The 20,073-nt window shown below is 34.0% G+C and overlaps 2 protein-coding genes across 2 annotated transcripts; one reads left to right on the top strand and one right to left on the bottom strand.

The window, feature by feature from the left end:
* Positions 1-10,710: 10,710 nt before the first annotated feature.
* Positions 10,711-14,219, top strand: LOC141666966 (uncharacterized). Its single transcript, XM_074473232.1, has 7 exons — positions 10,711-10,947; positions 11,237-11,336; positions 11,436-11,556; positions 11,717-11,838; positions 12,938-13,059; positions 13,148-13,307; positions 13,901-14,219. The coding sequence occupies exons 1-7, from the start codon at positions 10,824-10,826 to the stop codon at positions 14,016-14,018; spliced, it is 867 nt and encodes a 288-aa protein (XP_074329333.1). The 5' UTR covers positions 10,711-10,823; the 3' UTR covers positions 14,019-14,219.
* A 120-nt stretch (positions 14,220-14,339) lies between these two features.
* On the bottom strand, positions 14,340-16,964 carry LOC141666965 (pentatricopeptide repeat-containing protein At2g29760, chloroplastic-like). Its single transcript, XM_074473231.1, has one exon. The coding sequence runs from the start codon at positions 16,836-16,838 to the stop codon at positions 14,961-14,963; it is 1,878 nt and encodes a 625-aa protein (XP_074329332.1). The 5' UTR covers positions 16,839-16,964; the 3' UTR covers positions 14,340-14,960.
* Between the last annotated feature and the right edge of the window lie 3,109 nt (positions 16,965-20,073).

Raw genomic sequence — 20,073 nt, 5'->3', positions numbered from 1 at the left:
TGAAAAGAGTTTGGATAAAATGGGTCAACTCAAATGCCCATATATTCAAAGGGAATGGAGCTTCTTTTTCGATTACATCACGAAGACGTTTGTCAACAAGTGCTCAAATTTTGATGCCATTCATATTCTGACACAACAAATTAGGTATGCACTCTTAAACTAGTCTCATTTTGATTATGCAAAGACTGTGTTATGTTTTATAGGAGATAGAATTAAAGAGGACAGGAATGTAGTTTACTTTGCTAGGTTCTGTCAGTTAATTTACAATTACTGTACATTAGATGAATCATAACTAGCAAGTGAACTCATAGAACCGTTTAGATTAGCTAAGAGGGCTTTTACTGATCTCTTAACTGCTGACAACAAGAAGGAAGTTTTGAGACCCCTTAGAATTCCATTATCAGTAAAAAAAGCTCTGGTAAATGCTGATTTTGATACCTATTCATTGCTATATCCTGATGTCCAACCCACAAACACACAACAGCCATCAGCACCTACTACTGTCACTCAACAAACACTCACATCATAACATGCCAACCAACCATCAACACATAATCCAGTGAAGCCTTCTTCTTCTAGAGCAAAGAAGACTAAGACAGTACCTCAGGCATAGCAGAAAAGAAGGAAGATGATTTTAAGAGATGAGTCTGATGATGAGATACAGGTTCAACCATCAGAACCTGTTGCTAAAGTAGCTGAGAAGGTCTCTTCTCAGACAGCTCAAGAAACTGGGAGTTATAGGCCCCTAAAAAGGCTTAGAAAGCTAAACTCTGATGATCAAGCTCCCAGAGTCTCTCCATCAGCTAAGAGACTTAAAAAGCAAAGAGCAAGGAGGGCTATAGAATCATCAATCTCTAAAGAATGAATGGAAGCAGCAGCTGAGGAAGGAGGTCAGGAATCTCTGATCTCAAAAGACCCAATTGTGATTGAATCTCTTCTCACTACTGAACCAGACTTTACTGAAGCTCACAAATCTCCTATTCAAGAGCCAGAGAATACTCAAGAACACATGCCTACACCTCCCGTGTCTCCTATCATTGATCAAGTACATGCTGATAATACAGGTACAAGTGCTGAAATAGATATTCACGACTTGAATGTGCCCGAGGTTCTGTACTTGGAAGCTCCAACCATTCCTCAGCAAACTCCACCAGCAACTCCACTGCTAGATGCTGATGTTCATACAGATGAATCTTCTATTGCTTCACATACAATTATTTTATCACAAGATGTTGATACTGAAGATTCTGCAAGTTCTGTTGAAATAAATGCTGATAATACTGGTGAAGCTGCTACAAATGTAAATGCTGATGCAGCTGGTCCTTCAGGACATGCACCTCTGTAAACAATTGATAAAGCTGATTTGATTAAGAAGTATGTGAGAGAGGATGCACCAGTACCTTGGAGTGAAACCTCCAGAGGAAGAGAATGGATCAAGGAGTGGAACAAAGTTAATTTTGTTCCTGCTGTAAATATTCTTGCTGAGCACCTGGCTAAAGCTGATGAGATGCTAATGAATGATGACTTCAAAGCACAGCTCAGAGTTATTGCATTGAGTACCAAAAAACCTTCAAGGTTAACACTCAATAACTCAAGCCAAGGTGGACAAACTTCAAGAAACATTGATTAAGTAAGACATGAATGTCACATTGGACAAGAAAAGGTTTTTTAAGCCAGCCTTTGACCGCATTGGGTATATAGAAAAGACTCAAGAACAGTAGCAAGCTCAAATATCTGATATTTTAAAGAATCAAGCTGCTCAACAAATCCAACTCAATGAAATCCAAAACTCTGTAGAATTGCTTGTCTCCCTGCTTCTACCAGATGATGCCAAAAAGGGGGAGAAAGTGATTAAGTCCAAATGCAGAACTGATTAACCACTGAAGGGTAAGGATAATGATAATGAAGATCGGGGAAATTCTGAAAGGAGTAAAGGTCTAAGTCAAGGCAGGGGTTCTTTATCAAGGGAAGCCAGAACTACAAGTCAAAGAACAAGTTCTGATGCTGGGAAAAGAACAAGTTCTGATACTGGTAAAAGGATAAGTTCTGATGAACAAGCTCTGTAACTTGATGAAGAGATCTCTAAAAGGCTGTTCCTAAAGGACAATCCAGGCATGGATATTGAAAGTCTGGAGGAAGAAGGGATTAGACTGAAAGCTGAAAATGACAAATCTAAGTCAAAGTCTAAACCTCAAGTCATAACAAAGAAACCACCTAAGCTTAAGGGCATTGTGATCAAAGAGAGTACAGATACTGAGGCATCTAAATCTAAGGTCAAGTCCAAATCACAGGTGGAAGTTGATCCTAGATTCAAGGGTAAGGCAAAAGTTGATGAACCTGTAAAGATATATATGCCAACCATGGATCTGGAAGCAAAATATGATGAAGATACAAATCTGATTTTGAAGGAGAAAAGGAATATTCAAGCAACCTCTGGCAGAGCTCAAGTTGTCTTGACATCAGAAGAAAAGGAAACCTCTAACATTGCTCATGTTAAACCTTCAAAAGTTCTACTACCTGGGTTTACTAAAGCTCAACAATCTGCTCAACCTATGAAGACTTCAACAAATGTTTTTAAGGGTAGATTGCTCCAAGGGAAGGAAGCTAGAGATAAAACAGGACTGGGTAATGCTGATGAGAAAAGAGTAAACAACTCTACCTTAGATCCTACATCTCTTTCTGAACCAGGAATAGGGAAAACTCCAGAAAGACTAAGTCAATTAGAGTCTGTACAGATGGTTTACAACTCCAAGCTGAAAGAAGACATAATGCTTTATTTTATGACAGATGGGAGAGTATTCTAGATAATAAAGGATGCAATTCGGTTGAAGTATTATGAAGAACTGCAACATGTTTTATTTCTACTTCAAGTGAAGAACAGGTCAACAGATGGTGCTGCCAGTTACTTAAAAATCTGATATTCAAAGGCAGAAGAAACTTTACTCTGTAAAGTCTAACAGACCATACTATCCAAAGTACAGAGCTCACAATGGTGAATTAGTTGAGATGAAGCCTAATACCGCCAAGATCACTACTTTTCTGGGTATTAAGGGTGTTGAATTTAATCTGGAGTCTGACAAAGCTTATCTGATCAGACTGGATCAGGAAATAAGGAAAACAAAGATTAATGATCTCAGGGCTGCTATCTTTCAGACATGATAAGATACAGTTGAACTTAAAGATGCTAAAAGGAGGATGATAAATGAACTTGAATATGCTGAGAGAACTCTTTTGAAGAACTATCTCAGAACAACTCCTGACATTCAAGAGATCATAAACTGAAGCCAAGTCAAGGACTACAACTGTTAAATTTTGAAGGATATACAGGCTAAAGCTGATGTCAAATTTGGGGCTTTTGTTTCCTTAAATCTTTTGATGTTTTGGACGTTATAGTAAGCTTTATTATGATCTTTAGAGTTGATTTGGATATAAATTTGTATTGTATGACTCTGGTGACTATGTGAACGAAGTACAAGGTTTTGTCATTTTTATTTCTTTAATTAGTGGATTATATGTTAATCGTTTGATATTAAGGATGTTATGAGCAGATTCTATGTGTTTTAAGCTTAGATTTTATACTTAGCTTATTGATTGTGGTTGTCGTTTGATAGCTCGTCGGAAAACCGACGAGTTCGCCGGGTTTTGGCTGAGAATAGGCCGGAATCCCTGAATCGTTGATTTTCTGGTGTTGTGATTAATGGAATTAAGCTTAGGAACTGATTTGGATCGAAACCCAGCCGATAAGAGTATAAAACGGAGTTGTTTCGAGTTGGTCGGAGAACTCGCCGGCGTCCGTCAAGGTCACCGGATTCTGGGTTTTGGTCCGGTGTTCTTGAGGACCCGGATGGGTTCTTGATAACCCGAATTCGACCCATGTTCAACCCGTTTTTAATCCTAAAAAGCCCAATACTTGTTTTGTAGTTTTGTTTTTACAATTCTGATTTAAATTTATTTCCAAATTTCATTTCTATTTTTCTAAAAATCATTCTTTTACTTTCAAAAATCATTTATGTATTATTTTAAATTCTATAAATTATTTAATTAAATATTTTAAATTCGAAAAAATTATTTTATTTTCTTATTTTCAAAAATCCAAAAATTTTATTCATTTAAATTGATTAATTATTTTGATAATTAATCAGTTTATTTAGATAATTTGTATTAATTTTATTTTAATTCCAAAAATTAGGGAAAATCATTTTTAATTCTGATTTTTCCTAAATAATGATTTAAAAATTATTTTGAGCTTTTAAAAATATATTTGAGTATTTAAAAATCAATTATTATTATTATTAATTGATTTATTCGTATTTTAATTGTAAAAAATAAACCGTTCGTCCGGTTAATATGAAACGAACGTGTATAGACTCAGAAAAATATTCTGATTTCAATAAAAATAATTTTGAGACCTAATTTCTTTTGTATTGAAAGGCCGTTTGATTTTTGAATCTTTCTGAGTCGATTTTTGATCGATAAAATCATATTTTTGACCCGATTTCAGTTTTAAACGTACCGAGTCGAACCTTTTGACGAACCGAGTCATATGTGATATGAATTATGTTGTACGTGAGTTATGTGAATTACGTGCGTATATGGGTCAAGAGTTTTGTATTTGTCTGTTTTCTTTATGTGCTGGCTATCGTATGGGTAGACGATAGGATTTTGACGCGCAGTTCGTCGAGTAATTATCGATTAGACGATTAAATTGTATCTTTTAATTATAGATGCGGATCATCCGAGTCTTTCAAGATGATCAGGACCAGATGGAGTGGGTGAAGACTAGAGTTGAATAATATGGAATATTGGGTTGCAGCACTGCATGAGCAGCATGGCAAAGGATTAGTAGAATAAAGACGGAGACATTTTGAGACAGAATGTCAAAATAGATGCGTCATTGCGAGTGTGACTAACTACTAAATTTCAAAGGGAATTATTCCTATCATCACTTATTGTTCAAGTGATATTTATTTTAAATCTTTTCATGCAAGTATTGTTTTCCCTATTCAGTTCGTAATAGATAAATATTTTACATATCACTGAATTAAATGATTCTGTTTATGCAAGGATTCTTCTGTTATTCTATTTTCTGAATAGCTAAGTGATTTTACTTATCAAATTTCTGGATTTATAAATATTTTGGATTTTGAGAAAGATGATTGTGTTTCGAGAATTCCTGCCCAAATGAATGGGGTAATAAAATTATTTAGGATGTCGGTTGATTCGGCTCCTTTTTCAATAAAAAGGTTTTAAGTTTGGAATGGTTACTGGTTACTGGTTACAGCGTAGGTGATCGAGATATTGGTCCAGCTGTAATATCTTTCAAGGTGAGTATATGCCTTTTTCTGGCGCCCTATAGGTACCGTATGGCTGTGGGATACGGGTAGTACCTATATTTACGGTATGGCTGCGGGATACCGGTGTTGTTTCGTGATTGATCATCAGGAACAACATGAAATATAATTGGTTCCAATCTAAACTGTTATTTCTAAATTGTTTTGATATTCATAGAATATATGGTTTATCAACTGTTTCTGTTTCGGATAAAAAGTGGAAAGCGGTTTTGATTTAGTTCTGATTCATGTTGATACTTACTTTATTGTTAAATATCAAAGGTGGTATTAGTATAGATGATTGATGCTGACTTCAGTATGGGATGATGTGAGCATCAAAGTTCGTATTATTATCTAATTTGATATGACAATAAAATGGGTATTAATATCAAGAGTTCGGTTTTGAGTAAAGTTTATAATTCATTCTATAATCATTGTTTCATGTTATTGTGGTTTACGATATTTCCGTAAACACTGTTTTACGAGTTTTATTCTCGTCAAGATTCAAAGTACTGCTGAAGCATTTCGCTCGAAAATATATAAAAAAAAGTTTTGAATGCAGTGAGGAACAATTATCCGATTTTTAATAAATTTTCTGCTTCAGCAATTATGATTTTAAAGGTTCTGCTCTATTGCAGATGTCGGCTTTATATCAAAACAACCCTATATATGCTATAACGAACTTGCTGACCATTTCTTCTGCTCATACTTGCCTGTTTTTAAATTTAACCTCCAGTGAGGAGCTTGCGTTGTTTAGCCGCGTAATTCGAGGAAGCAAAGAAGAAGCTTTTGAAAGGTGGTTGGTCCACGGTTTGCGAACTAGTGTAAGTTTTATTGTGTAAAGTTATTTATATTATATTATATTATAGTTGTGTATTTTATTTGGGCCTATTATACTTCATTTCGAAGTTATACTAGTGGGTTTAGTTTTGAGTTGGAATTTATTGAAAAGAATTTTAAAAGAAAGTGAAAAATTTATTGATAGAATTTGGAATTTTTGTTTCTAGAACTGTAACCTTAAAAGATCTTGGATTAGTTTTGGGTCATTTATGATAAATATCTTCCGCTGGCATTTAAATATTGATTAAACATGTTGATTTTGATTGAGGTTTCATGGTGACGACCAAATCCCTTGACCCCATAGTTGGGGGAGTTACAAGATTGCTAGAATATAAGCAGCCAGATTAACTTCATTAGAATAAGGCCTTTTGGGAGTGATCCAAAAATGTGCGGACTCGGCCCAAAGCGGACAATATCATACTAATGTGGAGTTAGACCTGCTTAGCAAGCCCAACTCATGAATCAAAGATGGCTAAGCAAAAATTAATAAGTGTGTACATATATAAGATGTACAACTTCAGAAAATAAAATATGATAAGATAATAGGTGTAGAGGATAAAATATGATAAGACAATAAGTAAAGGAAGAAAATATTTTTTAAATAAAGAGAGAATATACTCGTACCTTGAATGAATCTAAAATATTCATTAATGTTGACACACTACCTAGCTCTAAATCAACCTTCAAAATCAATCTATAATATTAACATAAATATAACTTATAAATTCCAATATAAAATAACTAAAAAGTAAGCTAACAAACTAATTACACTAACCAAAATTTTGGCATGACCTATTCGTAATTACACTAACCATTTAATCACAACAATCATACCATTTACCAACTACTTGCAACAATATATCTTAACTTACTAAGCTAATCCTTACAAAAATATTCTGAACTACACTCTAGTACAACCAATCTTCACAATCGGACCAAATTTACTACTTATATTTAAAATTCTTAAACCAAAATAAGAACACGATTTCCACATTTAATAAAATCTGAAAATTCTCATAAAGTAGCATGCAACTCTGTTTCGATTATATATCCACATATCGAGTCGTTATAATAAATATTAACTTGAAACTCGATACAAATATTCAAGAAACTCGATCCAAAAATGCACAACTCGAACTAAACAATTCTAAAAAATTGAAAAGAATTGAATGCATGCAACTTGAATTTCATATTAAACACAAGGGTTCGAATCATTATGCAACAATTATTCACACAGTCCGAACCAAAACTAAAGAATCATGAACTTTAAAAATATAAAATTTCTTAATCACTATATGCAAGCATCAAAATCTTGAATTTATGATTTTTAGGGTTCAGAATAACATCACAGCCCATCACCGATTCACCAGAGTTCATCATCGGTGGCGGCAATTTCCGGCGGTGCTCCAAATCAGAGTTTCCTGCTTGGAAATCACCGAGCGCAAGAACACACACTGCCCTATTCAGTTTCATTAAAAAAGAAGCCAAAAACCCCCAAATTCGAGTTCAAACTCGAAGTGGGTTTAATGGGTTCGAATTTGAATCAACATAAATCGGCTAAGCAACCATAGACAAGGAACTAGAAAAGAAAAGAGACATAAACATGGTCTCGGATCAAGAAACGGATGACGAACGAGAGAGAGAAAGAGTACCGAGATAGAAAACAAGAGAGAGACGAGAGACTCTAGGGGGAGGAGAGGATGGGCTGAGTTTTAAGAGGTAAAGCCAAGGGCAAAATGGTGATTTGCCAATTGATTTTTTTATCATTTATATTTTTAAAATAATGCTAAAAATTTGTTTGAAAATAATTAATAAATAAGAAAATAAATTTTTCAATGAGAAATTAATTTTTAAATAAAAATTCATAAAAATATCTATCCCCGATAAATTTAAATAATTTTTGAACCAACGGTTGATTTTCTACGTATTTTGCAAGATCATGTACGATAATGTAAATAATTCTCACAAAATCATATTAAAATACCAAAGCCTTAAAATAAATCCAACTCTTATTTTTAAAAAGTCCCTAGAGCAATTCTAGAGATAGTAAAATAAATTTTATAATATAAACATAGTATAATAATTTAATAAAAATATTTAAATATCAAATAAATATTATTTTTCACATAATAAATCATTTAAAAATATAGAAATTCATATCAATCATCAAATCAACTAACACAAGTCACGTAGAACTAGGGGTGAGTATTGGGCGGGGTGGGCGGGTTGAAGGGGTAAAACCATACAACCCAAATATATTGGTTTTTCAATTCTTGAAACTGTAACCGCACTGTTAGTTCAAAATCATAACCACCCAAATTATAATATTCGGATTGGACGATTTCCGTTTAAACCGTTAAGAAAAATATGTCCATATATGTACTAGGTAAAATTTTTAATAAGTTAATAAATTATCAATAAAACAAGTTCATTACGTAATAATTTGGATCTTTTAACTGTAATATTTAACATCCAAGTGTACTTAACATATTATGGATTCACCTACTTATAAATATTGATAATTCATGTAATATATGTATCCTCAAAATATATTATTAAAATACTTTAATATATTCAGGTTGTTTAGATATAACGGGTGGTATAAAATAAAAATCCAAACCAAACCATTATTTTTCGTATTGTGGAAAATTGAAACCATAACCGATCCAAACCGTTACAAAACCATAAAATTTCGGTTTGGGCGATTTGAAACGGTTGTTTTGGACGGTTATGGAAATTTTTGTTCAACCCTACATGGAACCTATTCACATATCCCAATTCAATAATTTTCATATTTCGCTAATTCTATTATTTAATCTTATTTATATTCACCTTTTATATTTACAAACCAAATAATATTTATATAACAATACGACTCTTATTACCTCTTATCAAATAAGCAAGTAACCACGTAGAAACAAATATCACACATCTTTCCACAAAATCATACACTGTGAATTTCTTACAAATATATTGTTCTTACAAGTCATATCCTAACTAACATTCCGACGCGATCATCAATCACATATCATATTTTTAAGTCTTATACCGATTCGTCAAACTGAGATAATTTATTTTTAAATATTTACTTTACTAATTCACATAATTGTACATAAACCACGTAATTTATATTTTATTCACGTAATATAATTCGCGAAAACCCCGATTGTTACATATATTATTTATTATGTAGGTTTCACCGGTTGATGGACATGGACAACTCCATGAAAAATTCATGGACCAATTCATGAACTAATGAAAGGGTGAAAATTGATAGAGTGAAAAAGAGATAGGTGCATACTACTTTATTAAACTAGAATGAATAATGCTCATGAATCTACTTTTTTATTGGACGAATGCATATGCTCTTAGACCATATTTGTTTCATAGAATTATAATCCGAGAATAACTAATCCCATTAAAATTAGTCATATGGATAAAATAATTATATTCAATGTTTGTTTGGAAGGATTAAGTGTAGGATTCAAATATAACCCTTTTAAATTTTATTCTATATTTGTTTTGAGTGATAATCTTTGGGGATTAAAATATAGTCATGAGATTACAATGAGAGGATTTTAAGCCTTTAATAAATGACTTAAAAGAGGGGATAAAATAATGGCTTCTCCCACCAAGTATGAGAGGGGATAATAGTCCTATCATCTACTCCAATAAAATAAACATTAGATATGATAATTAAAGGATTGTAATTCTTTGAGAGAATTGCATTTTGCACCCCTTACGTTTGGCCAAAAATCAATTTTATATACCTATTTCGGAAATTGCAATTTGCATTCCCCTTCTTTCAAATCTGACCCATGTTGCACCCTTTTTGTCAAAATTTGTCCATTTTTTAGCTTAAATTCTTGTCTTTAATAACTTATATAATGTATTCGTGAAGAGAAAAAATAAGTTATATTGTATAAAACAACAATTAGGGCTAAGAATTTAGGTAAAAATGATGCATATTGAATCGGATTTCAAAGTAGAGAATGCAAACTGTAATTTTTTTAAATAAATATACAAAATTGAGTTTTAGCCAAACTGAAGGGGTGCAAAATACAATCCCCACTAATCCTTACATGTGGAGATTTTCATTCCAAATATACCATAAAGATGATATTCTTCTTTCTGACCGCATCCCGAATATGTAATGAATAGCTCACAATCGGATTATAATTAGTATATGATAATTAAATTTTTACTACATTTATTCTTCTACTTAAAACTTAGATTTATTATAGTTGAGATAACTACTCCCTCTCTTTTTTATTATTTCATATTTGACTTTTGTTTACACACTTTTAAGTACTTAGACCGTATAGGTAGAATGATAATTTTAATATTTTTTTTGAATAAAAATATATAATTAAAATTTTAATTTATAAAAGAAAATTTTAAAAAATATTATTTTATCTATGTGATTAAATGATTTAGAATTATGTCAAAGACGTAAAAAAAACAGAGGAAGTATAATAAAACGGGCCGGATTGCCGTAAAGAACCGCCGTTGACCTTGAGAAAAATTAGAAAGACGAAAATTGACCGACATGCTTATGAAATGAATTAATCAGGACACGAAATTAAACACACAACTGCAATTGAACCTCAAGGACGAGTAAACCAATCAGAGAGAGAGAGAGAGAGAGAGAGGATGAAGAGAGAGTACATAGCATGGGGAGTTGCTCTACTCTGTTTCATAATACTAATGCTCATCACACCTTCCATTCCTCAGTCTCAGGAGTATCACGATTTCGCCGATCAGCGTCAATTTCTAGGTATATATACTCTTCTATTTACAATTGTCATCAATTTAATTTTCATTTTTTTTTTGTTATTCAATTTAATTTGTATTTTGCACATATATACTGCCTCTTGCTAGTAACAATTGCAATACATGTTTATGTTTATACGCGTTTTTATACATCTGTATCAGTGCCATTAGTAGTGTTGTTGATGCAAGGTTCGTATTTGTTTCTTGTAACTTGTGGTGTAATTTTAAGTGTTATTGGGGCTTGGAGTTCATCTTCTGTCTGTATGTTTAACTAGTTTCTTCTGGTACCTTAGGTATACCGAACGCGTTAAATGTGATATCAAACTTTCCGTTCCTGGTTGTTGGTCTCGTAGGCCTTATACTTTGCTATCATGGCAACTATTTTAAGCTCAGGTAGCGTGATGTTCTTTTTTTGTCCATATCAATTTAGTGATGTTAATGACGCCTATTTCTCGTGATCGATGATACTGTCTAAATGTTTATGTGAAAAAGTTTGCAAGGGGAACTTTGGGGATGGACTTGCTTTTTTGTTGGTGTGGCTGCGGTTGCTTTTGGATCCTCCTACTATCATTTAAAGCCTAATGATGCTCGCCTTGTGTGGGATCGCTTGCCTGTGAGTATGTATATTTTGTGATATGTTGCATTGCTTTTTTGGTGTCTGGTGCCATCAATTTATTATTATCTTGCGTGCGTGAATGTGAATGAATTATGTGTCTGTTGCTGCAATTGAATTATGAACTTGTGAGTTTTGACATGTTTGTACAACCATATAGATGACGATCGCATTTACATCAATTGTTGCTATCTTCATTATTGAAAGAATTGATGAACGGAAGGGATCATTGTCCATTATACCCCTTGTCCTGGCAGGTGTTGTGAGCATCCTATATTGGAGGTAAGCATGCTGCTTCTTCCAAACATAGATATGTATTGTGTCTATTTGGATTATGGTTGTTTTTCTGATCAAAGAAGTGCTACTTCAACATTTTATTGCATGATAAAACAATTTTCCATACCCCTTGTCCAATGTTATATATACTCGTTGTCCAATGTTATATATACTCACTGTCCAATGTTAAATGTACCCCCTACTATTTGTGATGCTTCTGTTCTTTCTCTACTTTTAAGCTTTTTTATACCCTAATTTTATATGCTTCATTCCGTATCTAAGATACTTTTATTAGTAGCTAATTGTTTTATATTATTATTTAGATATAAGTATGTTTGTACTATCTAGTTAAGAACATTCTAGATTTTAGTATTAGAATAATAAAAGATTTGTTTCCTTTATATAATTATGGCAGTAGATATCTCGAAGGATTTAGTTTTCCGGAAATTACTTGTCCTCCAAGTAATAGTTATCTATATAAACTCTTGTATTCTTTTATTATGAAATAGAATTGATTATTGAATTGAGAATTGTTTCTCTCTTGTTCTGGGTTGCGATCCTAACAATCTTCTCTTTTGCGGTTGAGGAATCCTAGGGTTGGATCACCTTAGGCGTGGATTTTCTGCGATTAATCCAAAAATATCTATCCTTTTACGTGTTTTAACCCTGTCCTGCATCAATGATAGTAATGCCCTTTTCTGCTTGTAACATTTTTCATACTGCTTATTCACTCTTGTATAGATTCCTCCCTACTTTCTGGTTCTTTCAACGACTTTTCCTATTTGTAACCTGTTTTATACTATTGTCCAGTGATTTGTCCAGGTTACTTATATAGCTCATACAACTTTCCGTCGTTAGAAGTACTCTCAAATTTGTGCTTTTTAGAGAAAAATAGCTTCTGAAAAAGGTATTGTCTGGATCCGGATTTTCTAAAATGAATGGCATCATTGGTCCTTCGTTGTGCCACTTGATTGCATACAAGAAATGATTTTAATTAAAGGACATTGGTGTATGATTGTTTTAATTTTAACAACTAATATGCTGTCTTAGAATCAAAGCTCCAAAGAGGTTTACTTGAGCTTGAGTTATATTTTTTTTACTGCAGGTTTTTTGATGACTTGCGCCCATATGGATTAGTTCAGTTTGTTCCTTGCATTGCCATCCCTGTTATGGCTGTCTTGATGCCTCCTATGTACACACATTCTACATATTGGCTTTGGGCGGCAGGTTCCTGTTACTTCAAGTTGGTTCTTCTACCTCATTGTAGCAATTGAGTTTTCCATGTTATTAAGTAGTTTGCAATTTTTATTTGCAGGATTTTATCTAATAGCCAAAGTAGAGGAAGCTGCTGATAAACCAATTTATAGCTGGACTCATCACATTGTGAGTGGACACACCATAAAGCATTTGTTTGCTGCAATGGTTCCCGTCTTTTTGACGCTTATGCTTGCCAAGAGAAGTATCGAGACAAACAGGTATTGATTGTTTTAATGATTTAGTGGCTTATTATCTTATAGTCTTATACTCTTATGCTGACATGGTATAACTATGCAACTGTGGTGAATGCAAAAAGATTTGCATCATCAAGGCAATTTGATCACGTGAACTTGTCGAAAAAGAAGATAAATGTACTCTATAGACACTTGGATGTTAGATGCACATAATATGTGTTGTAAAATGAAAATTGGGACTTTCTGTATCTTCGCTTCTTTTGCAAACCACAAGTTTTGGCTTAGCTTATAATAAGTGTCTTTTCATCGCTGCATACTGTAATTCATGTTAAGTACTGAAATTCGAATTGAGTGATCATACTTGATATGGTCGCATTAAGACTGAGAAATTATGTAGACTAGTTTAAATTCTACACTTGATTGTATTACAAGGTTTCTTTTTAAATGTCATATATACAAATGGTACTTTATTTTTTGTACTTTACCTTGTTAAAAACAGTACCTCCCCTAATCTGTAGTTCACTGAGAACACGAGGGGAACTATTGACACAGAAAACATGTAACTTTTCATCATTTAGTTCTCTACTTTAATTTGTATATTTCTAATATTATTTCAGGCAAAGTTTGCTACAAATATGGAAAGTGTCTTGGACAAAGGTTAAAACAAATGATATAGAGGCAGAGAGTTTAACTTGCAGCTACTCAGACGTTCCGGTGGAAGATGATATACGCTAATGCACCATGCTAGCAGTGTTTCTAAGATTAGAGCCATTTAATCTTGTTACATTTACTTACATAGATATACATAGTATCATCAGTCTTATCTGGATATTTAGAAAATGCAGAAGACAATTCCAATCGTTTCCACTGTTGTGTGTACAATTACATAATTGAATCTAGTTTTACGTTGCACAATATATTTACTGTAATTACATATCTGATCTTGTCAAACTTTTGAATAGGCGTTATTTGCTTATAAACATAACTACAAGAAAATCACATATTTCTGACCAATTGAGCTTGATCAGAAATGTCTGCTTTTCTTGTAGAGATAGATGCACTCGAACAAAGAAAATAAATATCATTTTCTCTGCTCAAACTGTTAAGTATGAAACATAAGCTGTCTCCATATTTGTTTCTCTGAAGTATTAGAAAATTTATATACGGTCTCAGCTCTCTTGGCGTATTAAAAAAAACAGAGAGTTAAAAACGTATCCTGATAAAGTAAGAACTGAGGGAGACCATGACAATATTTTCAGTGTTTGGCCTTTATGCTCATCCCACTTCCACACGTCAACAACTATTACACAAAGTCATGATTTGTTTGAAGTTGGCATGTTCCGCGATGTGCTTGCATGCTCTAAGAAGTCCCAATTATTGTATTTTGTACAAATTCAGAATGCCCTCTCCAGCTATTGGCATGCATCGCAACATAGTATTTACCCCTTATCTGTATCATTCTGTTTCAACTATTTGTGTTAGGGTGGTCAATGACTCATTCAGCTCCATTCACTTGTAAAACATATGATCCCTTAGTCCCTTGACTAATTAATATAGTCAGATGTGAAGTAATATTATCAGACACTTTACGGACCCTCTTAAGGTCAATGATCACTAATAATTAAACCATGGCATTCTTTAGAAATCAATTCCATGTAAAGCAAGCACAACTTGTAATCACCAATAGTCTCCACAAGAGCATAACCCATTTCTAAAATTATGAAAGCGACTTACATCCCTCACAATGATTTCTCGGCCATATATCTTTGAAATGAACTTGATGGCTGTATGACAATCACCACATATCTGGAGGTTCTTTGTAACTCGAAGAACTGTACCGGGACTTGTAGAAATAAGCCCAAATGCTACTGCAAGCTTCTCACTATGAGTTAAAAGGTTATCCTCTTTCTCCTCTTCACTAACATCGTGCAATACAAAACTGGTATCTGGTATATAACCTGCTGCCTTAATCTTCTCAGGCAATTGCTCCAACAATGTATAAATTTCCTTGGCCAGTACATGTGATTTATCTCCTCCCAGGAAAAAGTGTGCTTTGCCGTTATTCTCAATCCAACTGTATCCAGGGGTCTTCTTCATGCCTTGACTCTTTAACAAAGCTCTTAAACTGTTCACTTCATCCCACATCCCAGCTTGAGCATACATATTTGAAAGCAGAACATAATTCCCACTATTATTAGGCTCTAGGACAAACAATTTTTTAGCAGATATTTCAGCAAATTCTAAATTCCGATGTTTTCTGCTAGCAGCTAATAATGCACCCCATATGCTCCCTCCTGCTTGCATTGGCATGCAAGATATTAAGTTACATCCTTCCACCAATCGGCCTGCACGACCCAAAATGTCTACAACACAAGCATAATGTTCATAGCAAGGTTCCACAAAGTACACTGTACTCATGCGATCAAAATATTTTATGCCTACATCAACCAGACCTGAATGACTGCATCCAGACAGCAAACCGGTAAATGTAACCGCATCAGGTTGCACACCAGCTATTATCATCTCCTCGAACAATGATACAGCTTCCATCCCCTTACCATGAGAAGCATATGCAGTAATCATGGTGTTCCAAGCATCTAAATGTTTCTCACTTGAACGCATCCTCCCAAAATAATATTCAGCATCAGTAAGACTACCACATTTAGCATACATCGCAATAAGAGCTGACTGTACATTCGAATTCAAGTCAAGACCATTAGCACTAGCATAACTATGAATCTTCCTCCCACGCTCAAGAGCAGCAGAGTGTGCACACGCAGGTAACACACTCACTATAGTCACCCAATTCGGCTTCACCACCGAATGCTCATCAGTCATCTCATCAAACAACCCTAATGCCTTATCAGCCAACCCATTCTGCGTATACCCCGAAATCATAGCAGTCCAAGAAACAATATTCCTATTCGGCATTCTCCTAAACAAATCTTCCGCAAAATCAAACAACCCCTCCTTCGTATACCCCGCAATCAACGCATTCCACGCCGAATGATCTCTCATAGACATCCCATCAAACACCTTCCTACCCTCCCTCACTTTCCCACATTTCACATACATATTAATCAAAGAAGACCCAACATAAACATCCAACTCCAACCCACTTCTCAAACTCACCCCATGAACACATTCCCCTAACCCAACTCTAAACAACTCAGCACACGACTTAAGCACAAAAGGCAAAGTAAAATGATCAGCTCGAAAACCCAAGAAATGCATTTGATTATAAACCTCTAGGGTCTTATTACAACACCCAGAATTAGTAAAAGCACGAACAACAGAGTTATACAAAAGAACAGTTGGCTGAGTAACTCTATCAAACAGTTTGGCGACAGAACTAACATCACCAGAACTACCATACATTGCAACCATTTTAGCAGCTAAAAATGCATTGGGAATCACACCTCGGAGTATCATCTTGGCATGAACTTGTCTACCTAAGCTTAGAGAATTCTTTCCAGTCAAGAATTGATAGATTTGAGCATAAGATACAATGTATGGAGGAGTGTTTAAAAGGGGTTTCATAAAAGACTCCAACATTGTCCTCTGTTTCAAGTGAATACAGAGGACTAATATTCAGGGCTCATATTTTTTCTTTTTGGCGAATAAGCTGTTTCAATTAAAAATATCCGGGCTAATATTTTTTTCAATCTCTCTAGTCTCTGTATCCGGACACTAAAATGGAAATAAATTAATTATATTTTCTTAACTTATTTTTATTTTTTAGAATATGATTAGGCTCAAAATTAATATGGACGGGACTGGTTTGGGACATGCTGTAGCTAGAGCCGGCCAAACGAGCGGTTTGGCTCGGCCCGTTCGCAATTTAGCTCGTTGAAATTTACCTAATTCGACTCGTTGACGAGCGGTTAATTATTCGGCCCAACCCGTTATAATTAACGAACCGACTACGAATACAATTCTCAGAAACCGGGACCGGACCGTAACCGAGCCGGCCCGGCTCGCCTTATTCGTCAACGTTGTGCAAGACGCGAACCGGCCCGCTCGGCACGCGGTTAACCGGCTCGGTCACCTGCCTGTTTGCTGCTCTGCAACTGCAACTCACAGGCCACAATCACAACGTTCAAATCAAATGTACTCCCTCCGTCCCCCTCAATTCTTTATATTGGGGCACGGGGGTTCGGCACGCACTTTAATACTCTTATTAAATGTAGTTGCAAAAAAATTTTTTAATTTTTTTTTCTTCTAAATAAAAATATAATGTTTAAACTTTTATACAAAAAAAATCTAAAAATAAATTACGGAGATATACTTTATAGTTGCCTTAAAAAACGTGTCAAGCATATGAAAAAAAATAAAGAAATGAGAGGGACGGAGGTAGTAACATTTTTTTTAATTAATAAAATTTATGGAGGTACCGTCCTATTTTCCTTATTTTAATACATATTATATTTTAATACATATTATTTCTTCAAAATCGAAAATATATTTTAACAGAAAAAATTAAGATCAAATTAAAAAAGAAAAAGTAAAAACAAAACATACATTATATACAGTTTGCGTACATGTGTATAAAAAAAAGAAAAAAACAAAAAAAAATAAAGTAATAAATATAAGGAGAAAAACGTGTACAAAAACAAACTAAAGCTGAAGTAGTGTGATTTGTGAACTGTGAAGTCGTGCACGTGCTAAACAACATGGTGGAACAACTTTATTCGTTAGTTATTCGCCTAACCGCTTAAACCGTGTAGCTCGGCTAAACCGCGTGTCGTTCACGGTTGATTGTTTTCCGGGACCGGCTCGGCACGGCCCGGACCGTAAATTTATACGGGCCGTTCACGAATTCTGTTCAACACTAACCGGCCTGTTAATTATTCGGCCCGGCACGCACGGCCCGTTCGTGTGGCCGGCTCTAGCTGTAGCAATGTTCAGTTGAAGCAATGAAACCCACGTCATTGTTACAATTCAAAAACTTTCACGAAACTTTGGAACATTATTATTTATTCGTGTTGTTAGACGAAGAAATTTGTTAACAACAGAGTGTAATATTAGTTATTGGAGTAATTTGGTAATAATAAAGTTTGAGATTTGTTGATGGAATTAAAATTTTTTAGGGTAATTTTTTTTGTCAAAATCATGGTAGTTATAATCGGTGTTCCATAAATCGCTAGGCGTGTTCGGGCGGTGAGGGTACCTTCGAGAGATTAATCGGCAAGTCGGAGATTAACCAGACCGATTAATCAGAACATTAATCGGAAATATATAAATATTATTTTTAATTTTATAATTATATAATGATCAATATGTCAAATATTTGTTTAGAAAAAGAAATTAGAATGGTATTAAACAATATCTACACATTTGACATTCGTTATGTACTAAATATTAAGTTTACAATATTAACTATATTTTAATTCACACTTTTAAACTAATTACAATATGTCATTTATATATTTTAAGTGAGAAAATAAATATATTAGATTACTTCTTACTTCTTACGAATACTTTATATTAGAATTTGACATGATATTGTGTGAAATTATGAAATTAATGAATTAAAATTATAAAAATATAAAAATATATTTTTTTAATTATTTCCCGCCTAGACCGCCTATAATCGATTTTTGACCGCCTAGCCCGCCTAATCTCGATTTTGATCCGTTTTTTTAAAAAAACGCCTAAATCACCGTTTAGGTCCGAGTCGGGGCGTTTTACCACCGCCTAGCGCCTACGCGCCGCCTAAGCGGCCACCTACACCTATTTTTAGAACACTGGTTATAATAAATTGGGAGCTGAGATTTCAAGGGTGACGAGGTCTCTCGCTTCTAATCACTAATAATGTAGCTACATATTTAGGAATCAAACTTACCTAATTTTACAAGAATAAACAATTTATGCATGGTAGATTTTTTATACTTAAACCTGGTAGAACCTATTAAAGCGCTTTCTGACTAGTTTTAAGAGTGTTCTTCGATAATGCATAATCACAGAGGTGTTAATTACAGGCATGAATGATAATGTCTTCAACAAGCCTATTTACTGGTGTAGTCACTTAATTATGGATCTTTTCATCTGAAAAACTCATCCGAAATATGATATTGGAGCAATTTCTATACTTTACAAAGGTATATATAACCGGACTATTTCTGGTAGAATATCTAATATCATGCCCTGAAAATCAAGAAGGACATTAAATTAAAGGGTTACAGCAAATAATAAATTTCATCAAAGTCCAAATTTGAGAAGTCTAGATTGAACTAATCGAGAAATATCTATATGTACAAATTCGAAAAGTCTTATAGTTCATTCGAGAAATGCATTCGAGAGAAGTGCACATTTCATTGATTGAAGAAGTGCATTTGTACTAATTCAAGAATTGCAAATGTACATATTGGAGAAGTTCCAAACGAACCAATTCGAAAAGTCTGAGCAAACTGTTAGATTCATCTGATTTGAGAAGTATGCAAAGCCGGATTCGAGAAGTCAGCGATGTTGACTCAAGTAATTCGTTTCTCTAACAATTAACTCAGAGTTATCGAATGAAGACTTAAACAATCTCAAGATTCACAATAAAAACAAACAATTGAAAACTTTTTTAGAGAAAGGATAATCAGCTTGTCAATCTATGAGTGATTGCTTCACAGAACAGAGATTGACGAAGAAAAGTATACGATTTATCTTGGAGAGTAATTTAAGGAAAAACAATTTGAAAGACCTGGTATTTCTTACAGACAAAATGAAGTAAAATTACAAGGTGTCGGCATTCCACTTTTAGTAAGATAATTTGGAATATCTTATTGCAGTATTTACAAGT

Source organism: Apium graveolens, chromosome 6, assembly GCF_009905375.1.
Source record: "Apium graveolens cultivar Ventura chromosome 6, ASM990537v1, whole genome shotgun sequence".
NCBI classification, from domain to species: domain Eukaryota; kingdom Viridiplantae; phylum Streptophyta; class Magnoliopsida; order Apiales; family Apiaceae; genus Apium; species Apium graveolens.
This window is presented reverse-complemented; position numbering and strand designations above follow the sequence as displayed.